At 35.6% G+C, this 12,167-nt stretch overlaps 1 protein-coding gene across 1 annotated transcript in view; it reads right to left on the reverse strand.

The window, feature by feature from the left end:
- LOC135118904 (uncharacterized) overlaps positions 1–12,167 on the reverse strand; it is a 109,229-nt gene that overhangs the window by 29,491 nt on the left and 67,571 nt on the right. Inside the window, exon 2 of the mRNA XM_064042031.1 lies at positions 6,853–6,994. Coding sequence (XP_063898101.1) covers positions 6,853–6,994 — 142 coding nt within the window. The remainder of the gene's footprint in view (positions 1–6,852; positions 6,995–12,167) is intronic.

The following is a 12,167-nucleotide window of genomic DNA, read 5'->3' on the forward strand; positions in this document are numbered from 1 at the left end:
TTATGGTTTGCAAAATTATTGCAAACTACTAACATTATAAAGGAAAAAAAAATTATGTTTGTTAGTAGGTGGATAATCTCAAAAACTACTGGACCGATTAAAAAATCTTTCACCACTAGAAAGCTATATTATCTGCAAGTAACATAGACTATATTTTATTCTAGTACGGGAGTAGTTACCGCAGTACGCGGGTGAAAAAGCAGCGAACCGCGGTAAATAATTCAAAATTAACTTTTGTACCAAAACTGTATCCCTATTTTAACACAAGGAAAAAATCAAACACGAGTTATTCATCTACTATCAATTTCAAACAACCAGGAAAACTGTACTAGTGCGTCGGTATTATAAAAATGTAACAACACACAATTACGTACTCTGTTTATCGATACAGGCGTTTCCGAGTAACGATCGGTACATACAACAAGACAGATGTTACGCGTCATATGGCGTGCAATTGCGACGACAACGTCCGGTAGAATTGCGAGCTTTCTATATATTGAATTATATTTTATTTTAGTTCAATAACATAGGTCTTGATACTGGTGGGGGAAAAGGAACAATGAGTTGAAGCAGGTGCATAACTTTTACTTTCCTCAGGGTCAAAAGGTCACTTTGAATATCCCTTTAGACAGAAAGAACGAAAAATATAATCAAAGTATTCTAGCATAGATACGTAGCTATGTATAAAATCTACAGTTTTGTGAACACAATGTTTTCTTTTTGCGGTTTATTCTCTCTCTATTCTAGGTCTATTTGCCCGGAGAAGGATTATAAAGCAAAAGACTTTGTTTGTTTACGCACTAATCTCAGGAACGGTTCGATTTGAAAAAAATATATCCGTTTTAGATAGCTCATTTATTGACGAAGGCTAGAGGCTCCTTTTTATTTTAAGCGGAAGTTAGCAAAGCATATTTCAAGTTACGATTAATTTTGGTCGATATAGTGCTCGAATGAACTTATTTAACCACTAATAAACTAAATATTATAATAAAATAACGTTCTTTGTCTCACTTGTCTGTCCGTACAAATCCTGAGGGACAAGAAGACATATTATTCATTAATTTGACACAACACCCGTGTCGGCTCACAGCTGGACAGAAGTGTTGACATGTTTATTTATTATTTGTATAACGTTATGTTCTTTTATGATAATGTACTCGTAAAATATGTTATTGAGGAAAAGAAATACTCTCTACATTTGATCACTATGTCTGTGTGGGAGTATTTCACGAAATAAAAGTGTGAGTCGTATACTTCTCGGTGTATCTGTCGTCCTTACAAGTTTTAGATCCTATAATTAAATTTTGGTACAAAGATAGTCTAGGGCCCGACCTACATAGGCTACATTTTATACAGGTTCATAGAGTATTTGTTTCGGGACGCGAATCCGCTGACGGAACCTAGTTCTAGAATATTTATATATTGCTAACCAATATGTTTTAATACACACACTATAAAGAAAGGTTATATACGTTATGTACAAAGGTCAGCTTAACCCAGGTTGGGTTACCTACCAGCAAAGCTTACTGATATACCCATCTGTGGGAAGAAGGACATCCACGTAGTAAGTAATTACATAATCAAAAAAGCCACGAACTGTAAAGTTGATTTATTACAGTAGCATGATTGATTGATCTTGCCTTACGGAGACACGATGCTTCCTACAAATTCTATTCAACAGAAAAAACTAGCAAAGGTCATAATCCTTTCTAAATTAGCTTCACAAATCAATGTCATCTATTGTCTAGAATCTAGAAGAATTTTGCAGTATTCTTTTACGATTCTAGACCTTATTTCTAAGGTTATAACAATAAAAGAGAATGCATAAGAGGAATGCTTGGTAATTTTATGGTAGACTAGCTGTTTCCCGCAGTACGGCCTGGAAACAACTTCCCGCACCCGGGTAAAATATAGCCCACATCGCCCGGACATAGTGTAGCTTCCCAACAGTGAAATGATTGCTGAAAATGGTTCAGTAGTTTTGGAGCCTTTACTTCAAAGAAACATAACGTTGTTTGCTCTTTATAATATTGGAATAGAAGTATAGAAAGAGGAATGAACTTCACGCCATTGACTTTTACGTCGCGAAAGCAAATATTATCTGTTTGACTATGATATTCTGTTGATGTAGGGTTACCACTGTAATGTAATAGAAAATCGCAAACAATACGTGAGGAGAAATAAATTAATGTTGATACTAGGGACCATACATTACAAACAAATAAATATAAAAACTAAACAATGTTACAGATAATACACACTAGCGGACAAAACGTATACGCGACATAGCTTAATATTAGTTTGATGTTTTATCCCTTCTATACTTTCAGCTCTTTTGTTAAAATATTTCATTGAAGTTTCTTTAATGCCATTTGTGAACTACACATCTACCGTCTATATTTTCGATGTCGTATGGAATGTATTTTCGAACTTTTTCAAGAACCTATACTTTTCAAAAAGGGTCCTTTTTCAGGCTCTAGCCGGACTATTAGTGTACCCAATTTTATGTAAATCGGTTCAGCAGTTTTGGTGTGAAAGCCAGAGTTACTTTCGCATTATTTTACAAGACAACGTTTAATATAACCTTGGTACAGACATCCTTACATAATAATACAACAGTAGTTTACTAATTACGACTGTCCTGTATCGCATGTGTGTGACCTAGATCAAAATATAGGTCCGATCGATTCCAGGAACAAAGACCTTGGACTAGTTCTGTAGTGCTAGCAGATTTGGTGCCAATTCACAGAATACAAAGCCTATGCAGATGATGTGGGAATATATGTACATATTTGAAAATTTCTCGAGTACTATTTGATATATTAAAAGTCCTAGGAGACAAAATACTCAGATACTTGAAAAGTACATAATCTCCCGAGCATTTTTCCCAATTATGTAGGTCGACACACGGTCGACTTCCAGTCTAAATGGATGCAGCTTAGTAAAAATGCAGTGTTTTACAAGGAGCGACTGCCTATCTGACCTCCTTAACCCAATACCCAGGCCAGTGTCAGACTTACTGGCTTCTGACTACCCGTAACAGCTGCTAAAGGTGTTCAGTGACAGCCGGGACCCACGTGCCCCCAGTTTAACGTGCGCTCCGGAACTCTGTCCAAAATATACTCAGAAAGTACATAAAACTTAAAAAGGACACATGTACAGTCAGCACCAAAAGTCGATGAACAGAATCAACATGACAAAACACCTGTTCACAATAAAATGCCATAAGTTATAGTCGCAACTAGGAAACAAAATAGACTGTACACCAGAAACTTACAAAAGTCGTTAAACACGAGTATTTCAAAAGTATCTGTGCACTAGTATTCCTAAAGTCGCTGTACACCATCAATCCAAATGTCGCTGAACACCATTGTATCAAAAGTCACTAAACAGCAGTAAATACAAAATTTGGTTAACAAAGTGTATTTTTAATGTTGCCGTGTGTTAATCTACTTTTGGCGCTTATGTTGTTCAGCTACTTTTGGGACAGTACTTGCTTGAACTTACTAATGTATGGTAACTCGTTAGTATCTATTTCAATAATTTTAATAATTATTTTGGAAATACACTCTTTTGCAAAAAAAGCGGGCACCTATGCGAAATCTTAGTTTTAAGGACTTTACGTGTATTTCAAAGGGTTTTAATGATTGTAGTATGTTTCTAGTATCAAAAGGGTTAGCCAAGCATGCGTGAGAGTGTATTCTAAATTTGAATTTTGTACAATTGCTAAGAAATTGGTTAAACCATGTTTTGGACTAATTGCTGGCAGAAAGTTCGTCGGTGTTTTGAAAAGTTTTTGAAGTGATTTTCAGAAAACTGATAATACAGTTTTAATTAATGATTAATGTACCTTTTTGTTAGATAAAACATTTTTTGAAAAACTATGCGTATTTGATAAAATTTTCACCTGCTCTAAATGGGCTATACTGATGACTGATGGCAATGTTAAGAGTTTCGGTATTTTAGTGTAAAGCGTTCTTCTGTTTAAATATTGTACCCACGTGTTTTAAAATATCGCTTTTTCATAATTAAACACTATTTAGAGGAGTATCAGTACATTGGGCTGCGACAAAACCAATTTAAAGTAAGCAGTGCCGATCGCAACTCGTCTCCTTTCAGACTTTAACATTTTTAAAAATCTTGAAATTCTACAAAATACAGAAAACAGCGCATCGACTGTGAGCACGAGGTCTTAAGGTCTCGTAATCACTGATTTTCAAGCAACCACGTCTCTTGGTAAACTCCGTAGACCTCCGAAGATCTAGACTTTTCAGATAGCTTAAATCCTCCTCATCATTTTTCATGTGGTTAATTTTAACATTTATCACAAAATTTGGTATTTTTCAATGTCAAAGTCCGATAGAAGACGAGTTGTGATCGGCACTGCTTACTTTAAATTGGTTTTGTCGCAGCCCAATGTACTGATACTCCTCTAAATAGTGTTTAATTATGAAAAAGCGATATTTTAAAACACGTGGGTATAATATCTAAACAGAAGAACGATTTACACTAAAATACCGAAACTCTTAACATTGCCATCAATCATCAGTATAGCCCATTTAGAGCAGGTGAAAATTTTATCAAATACGCATAGTTTTTCAAAAATGTTTTATCTAACAAAAAGGTACATTAATCATTAATTAAAACTGCATTATCAGTTTTCTGAAAATCACTTCAAAAACTTTTCAAAACACCGACGAACTTTCTGCCAGCAATTAGTCCAAAACATGGTTTAACCAATTTCTTAGCAATTGTACAAAATTCAAATTTAGAATACACTCTCACGCATGCTTGGCTAACCCTTTTGATACTAGAAACATACTACAATCATTAAAACCCTTTGAAATACACGTAAAGTCCTTAAAACTAAGATTTCGCATAGGTGCCCGCTTTTTTTGCAAAAGAGTGTATTTCCAAAATAATTATTAAAATTATTGAAATAGATACTAACGAGTTACCATACATTAGTAAGTTCAAGCAAGTACTGTCCCAAAAGTAGCTGAACAACATAAGCGCCAAAAGTAGATTAACACACGGCAACATTAAAAATACACTTTGTTAACCAAATTTTGTATTTACTGCTGTTTAGTGACTTTTGATACAATGATGTTCAGCGACATTTGGATTGATGGTGTACAGCGACTTTAGGAATACTAGTGCACAGATACTTTTGAAATACTCGTGTTTAACGACTTTTGTAAGTTTCTGGTGTACAGTCTATTTTGTTTCCTAGTTGCGACTATAACTTATGGCATTTTATTGTGAACAGGTGTTTTGTCATGTTGATTCTGTTCATCGACTTTTGGTGCTGACTGTACATTGGAACTTGCCTGAGCTGGCATCGAACCCACACAGACGTACTTGAGTAACTACTGGTTAAACCACAAGGCCACCGTGACTATAAAGCAGAATCCTAGGATTAGAAACCTATCACATATTACGGTCGACCATTTAAACCTAGCTTAAAGGCCTTAGGGCCTAAACATGATTTCGACTGGAAAATCCCCTAACCTTAAAACCGAAAGCTTTCCAATCCCCTTTTCTAGGTACAATATCGTTTTTGACTCAGGCCAATGGCCGGATGGGTCATTGACTCATTCGTAGTTAATTTAGTAGAAAAGGGACATTGTTGGCTGCTGAAAATGACCGCTTCATGGCTTTTGACGTGGTAAGTTGTTTAAATAAATTAAGCGAAAGCTTGAAGAGAATGCGAGGAGTATTCAAGCTAAAAATACTACTAGGTTTAATTAATTAGACATTGTAGTACATTAAGGTAGATGTGTACATGATACCGAACAAACTATTAGCACGGAATTATCATGAAAAATTGTTTACGAATTTAAAAATGTTTAAATTGCTGGCTGTTCCCCTCAGATCACCCTGATGAAAAGTAACCTCTGTCCTTTCTCAGGCTAACACTATCTGTGTTCCGAATAAAAAATGGTTCAGAAGTTTTGACGGGAACCCCAGACAGATAGACAGAGTAACTTTCGCATTTATATTATTGGAAGGATTCAAGTTATTCTCAGTAAAATATGGCAGAAATAGAATTGATATTACAAAAGCAATATTCTTTCTCGACCAGAGCCATAATTTTACGTTACTACACTTCTAGCTAAGTTCTAACATATTATTAAGCGTAAATTCAACTGTGAAACAACATAACATTATGAAAGAAAATGTCGTTTTATAGTGTTATACATAAAATATACCAATGTACATAAAAGTTAATTAACATAAAAGCACGAACTCTTAAAATATTTACATAAAATAAAAAGGAACGCCGGAAATTTTGAGTCGTTACTCAAACGAAATACAACTTATCTTGATCTCGCAAAATGTATTAGATTATATGGAGATACACACACGTCACACACACACACAGATACACACATAAGATGTCAAAGAAAATATATTTTTAAAAGGTTGAATATTTCTTAATGGTAATGTAAGAGTCGAGTAAGCTTCTCCAATCAAATTCACCAGTCTAGCAAAGTAGCTCTTAGCTTTAACAACTGAAAACTTATGATTGGCGTAACTGCTTATTCTATTTCAAACCTAAAGTCACTAATTATATTTCGTCAGACTCCACTTGACCGTGAAATGGTCGTCCACGGACAGACCACGACAGTGTTTGACGTTAACTTATCATTAACTCTATGGCCGAAACCTTGATATTTTTCCATGAAATAAAAGTCATCCATTTATAAAAATAAAGTCCTTGAAATAAAAAATAAAACCGTATCTACAAACCGACATCGCAAAAACGGCTACTTAATATCACGCACGTACGTAAAAAATCCGTAGCGATACTGAGATAACACGACAAAATTGGAATGGTATTCGACTTACGCTGCATATGTATGTGCTGCTTGGGCATTTTGTAATCGGGCGGGTAACATCGCTCGTAGAATTCTAGGTCGCTGACCTGGCATACCTCAGGCGTTGGTATTATCAGACCAGTGCCTGATATCGCCTTCTGGAGATGGTGTTCCTGTGGACAAAAAAATATTATGTTAGACAATTATTATGCAGCTGAAGAGTTAAGTTTGTTTGAAGGCAGGATCTACTGGATAATTCGATTGTCCATTTATTGACGAAGGCCATTAGGCTTTTGGTCTGGGTGCGCGGAGTAGTTCCCATGGGAATTGGGTGAAACCAATTTGTGGGTTGGGAAGGTACATAAGGAACTGTGTCTGTAAACTATGTATATCTTAGATTGGATAACATTAGATCTACATGGAGCACAATATAATATTTTAACATAAAATTATTGCAGTCTAACTCCTACTTAATGTCAATGCATGTTAAGATATCAATATTAACGTCAAAGATAAATGAATATGCTCTCCGAATACATCAAAATAATTACCAACAAATTATTCATATTTGGTCATCGCATTGCATAATTCATTAAAGATCAATGCTACATTTTATCTAAGCTCTCAAGTTATTTCGTAATCCGTATGATGAACGAGTTAAAAACATTTCACAAAGGTAATGAGTTCTCGCTACAATGCTCAAATTCTCACATTAATTAAACAAATTAGTTGTGAAGTTTTTGTTTCGAAATATACTGTTTAGGGTCCGTTCAGATAGACCTGCTCGGAGAGCATCGGCGCGCATTTTTCTTTTCTAAAGGCTCCGAAAAGACTGAACAGATTTTAAAAGTTCTTTCACTGTTGAAAAGCTACACTCCTCCCGAGTAACATAGGCTATATTTTATCCCCATACCGGCAGTAGTTATCATAGGGCGCGGGTGAAACCGCGGAAAACGGCTAGTTAACTATATACCTAATCTTTCTTCTTGAATCACTCTATCTATTGGTGAAAACCGCAATAAAATCCGTGCAGTATCTTTTGATTCTAACTCGAACGCGCAAACCCTATATATTTAATTTTCAGCAATTTATAAAGCTAAAAGTATTCAAAAGTCAATGAACACGGTAATACTCAAAAACAACGTACTAAAACGTATGTTAAGACCACCCAGCGAAGCTTAAGCACCAAAACGTGATACTCTAAAAGCCAAATGGTTCCTTCAAATGAAGTAGTTGAGCTGCACCCAGATTTCCAGTAACAGATAAGACATTGCTGGTGATTAAAAGCATCTGGGCACTGATAAACAAGTTGGCAGAAACAAGTATACTTTGTGAGGGGCTATTAACACTTCAAAGTGATTTTAAAACGTTACTGAGTAAACTGTGATGGTTTAAGAATGCCTACAAAAGTGTGGTGTTTTTAAGCTTTTGGCTTCTTGACTATTACTTATCTAGGTTTTTTTTATTGCACGTTATGTTTTGAGGCAATCGTTTATCTTGTAGAGTGGCTGCAATACCGACGCCTTACAGCAGACGCACCAACTTATGTATACATAGGGGTCGTTTATCGTTTTTTAGGGGGTTGAAAAAACTAACGGTGCTTCCTAAGTGAGCGATCGCGAAATCGATCGCGCAGGGCGCAGCATACATGTGTCAACTCGCTTTGGAAATCGCATAAGCATCTTAACCCCGAAACAACAGTTAGATATGCCAATTAAAAAGACCAATATAAAAGAGAAGAAGAATAAAGAAAATTGGCACCAAACACGCCAACATCGGGCCAACGTTTGCAGTAAAATTTTAATATCAAAGTCTGGAATACTTCCCACGACTGGTTTTGAATATTAATAAATCCTTATTGGACCGCTTCAATGCCAAAGGTTCTAACGATGCATTAAAAATGAGGTTTTGACTTATTTTCTGAAGTATTTACAATGTTTAAGTATGTAATTTCGTTGAGTGGTTACAAAGTTTCCTTCCTAGGATAAACTTATCAGGCAAAGTAAGTTCTAAGTACGCTTTTACTTCTATTGGTTGGATTGCTGTGGTGCAAATGTGTTTTGAGGAATAAAGTTGCTTTGTTGAAGTAACCGTTAGCAGTGGAAAACCGTTTTAAAAAATATAACAATTATGTACCTGCTCCTGAATTATGTCTAAAATTATTAACGAAATCAGAAGCAAGGTGAACGCACTCACTTTAATAAAAGGCAAACTTCATAGATTGAAAAATTAACTCCCAAATCAAGAGGAATCTTATAACTAACATTACATCATAGAATGAATAGAGGGTTACGTAAATAGAACATTAATATGACAAGAAGGCTCCATCGCACATTGGGCGACTGGACGCTTTATGTACCATTGTGAAAGAATACAAATTAGCTATCTAGGAAGTGCGGTATGATTTCTAGTATTAGTAGCCAACTTAACTACTTGATGACTATTTATAAATCTTATCAGTTTTGTTTTAGAGAAGTCATTAAATAACTCATGTTTAGTACATTACATACGCGTCCCCTCATTAGTCCACTGAAACAGTAAAAGGAGAAATAGAAATATGAAACAAAATTGGGATCAATAAAATTAATCAAGTAATTGGCCCGCGTCTGGGTTGGCAGAACTTACCCTTTGATTTTAGTCATGAAAGAAACGCCAAAAAATTCAAGCAAATTTCTTTTTTTCTGGCTATCAAGTGCAAATATTAAACGAGGATATTACAAAGTAAGCTGAGATTTTTAAACGTCATTAAGCCATTACTGTCTACACGGGTAGATAGATAGCTAGCCTCATAAGATGGATCGACGGCCTGGTTAGATGCGGAGTCTACTATGTGCTGGGCAAGACTGATAGTTTGTAGCCAATGTTCATGTCAGCACGTAGCTGGACTGTATCAGAGAAGACTTTTAAGATGTGTTTTTTGAAAAGGTGGTGTTCCATAACTGTAGATTGGAAGCCTGGCCCCAAAATAGTTGGGGAAGGCAGATGATGAACTATATACAAGACATAAATTTGATGCTTTTGGATCACTGTTCTTCTTTATAATATTTGTGTGTTGTCTGTTTCGCTTTTGCGCTAAAACAGCTTAACTTTCGAGACGAATTTTAGCATTTGGTGGAACATTGGAGACGCTTATAGACTATTTTATAGCAATGCGGGTAGAAATTACTTACCAAGGCTAGAAATTAAGTTGCATCATCCTATTCTAAGAGAAGCTGCTTGTGACACATCATAATAAAAACAGCATGTAATACAAAACTTGGCAATACAGTGCCTCTAGCTAAGCGTACTCTGCCAAACAGTTAAATCCAAGGATACATACATATCTAGCAGACAATCCGATAAAAACTATTCATGAGCTACTTACATTAAGCCGATTACGAGTAAGTCGAGAATTTAGCACAAAATAGCACTGACTCGAGAATCTAATTAAAATTAATTATGATGGCTTAGGTAGGATTTTTTTCTATGCCTTAAGATCTATTAATCCTTTGTGATAATAACGAGTGTAATAAAAGGAAGCTGTATTTTTATAGGAGATAAAAGAATTTTCATTAAATTGATATTAAAAGTATGTTGATTAAATAAAATGTAAATTCAAAGAATTCTTTATTAGTTTTCGCTCAGCACTACCTTCATCATCTATTTACGTTATAAAGCGTTGAATTACCAAACAGGCTTCATCTGAATGTTCTAAAGAATAGCATAGCAATATTTGTTTTCAGGAATCAGTCGAACAGGGTAAAGTTCCATGTTCTATGTACTATGTACTTAAGTATCTTAAGACTGTTGAAGCTGGGTACCGGCCGACGTTATAGTTACAGTTACGGTTACAGGACGTTACAGGACGTTACATATAACATATTATGTTACACGGCATCTATGTGGTAAATAAGTCATGTTTGAGGAAACCAACGAGCAACGAACCTTTCGATACTTACTGACTGCAAAATGCTTCCCGTGTAACATGTTACACTTCGTAACACCGGCAACGCACTTTATGTGTACTATATACTTGTACGACTAATTCCTGGAATCGAACTAGGACTACGTGCTACGAGTAGTTAAGTTACGAGTGTGCATACTGGGATTTTCCAGGGGGAATTTCCCAAGTTTAAACACATTGTCGGGAGTATGTTATACTCGTCCCCTATTTTTTGTCTATGCAGTAGTTTTGACGTTGGTAAGACTGACTATCTGGCACATAAACAAAACGTTGTTAATTCTTAAGCTTTTGGTTTCTGCCCAACCGTATGTTAGTCAATAGATACCAATGAGGATTTACTCGTGTGCTTCTTTTGTCTGCCTATCCGCAATAACCAGTCACTACCAAAGAGCTCAAATAACAACTGAGTACCACGACGGCTTCCGAAACATGGCGGACTCTCTAAACCTCACCTAACCTTTGAATGTGATCAACCGACCCGTTTTGCCAATTAACAACGAGCTCCTCAGGGACAATGATATGACAAAACTATGACTGCATCCCATACAACTTCAAGACTTCTGATACTGCATACGAGCTACAGAAATTGGAATCGTTCCCACAGTTCAGCATCTCGAATCCGCAGCGTTACGTCACTAAACAAACGTATGACAATACTACATACAATACAATACTGCAGAATTATTGATAACGTATCTAAAAGTATGTGTTGTCTATTGATTAGGTGGTGACGTCAGAATACGAGTAATATCAAACAATGAACTATTAAAACAGTCTAATGTAGGTAAGAGGAGAAGTTACTTCTTTGTGCAAAATTAGCAAGTCATGGAGCAGTATAAAATGGAGTGTGAACACCGTCGTTTAAGCTGAACTATCAACTGTCCCCACAAAAATCTAGTAGTAGTAGTAAATCTAGTAGTAAAGTAGAATAAGAACAATGTTAACAAATAGTATGTTTTATACATTATATCAAAAATAAAGGCACTTTCGACGAATTTAGGCGCCAACAGAAATATTGGAAAATTTTCATTAAGATACAAATACTGAAATTGAAACGGCTGATACACTTATTCAATCAACAAATACTCCATTTACACAAAATCCATGTCTGTACCACTGATAAATTAATTCACTTTGCTTCTTCATATTTTCCAAGCCAAAGTAAGCGCGTAATTATATAAAATGTTATCATTTATCAACATTATTAGTTACTGTTTGCTGGGGCGTTTTTCCGCATATTTTTACAGGGAAGCTGGGGAGCGCTGATATGGAAATAAAGCGGGGAAACACTCACAGTCATTTGTTTCCATAAGATGTTTCCTTTGTTATAGTGGAAGGGCAAACTTAAGTGATTTATTAACATTTTTAGGCTGAAACTTTAACAGTACACAGATATGACGAAT

Source organism: Helicoverpa armigera, chromosome 27 (genome assembly GCF_030705265.1).
Source record: "Helicoverpa armigera isolate CAAS_96S chromosome 27, ASM3070526v1, whole genome shotgun sequence".
In the NCBI taxonomy this organism is placed as follows: Eukaryota; Metazoa; Arthropoda; class Insecta; order Lepidoptera; family Noctuidae; genus Helicoverpa; species Helicoverpa armigera.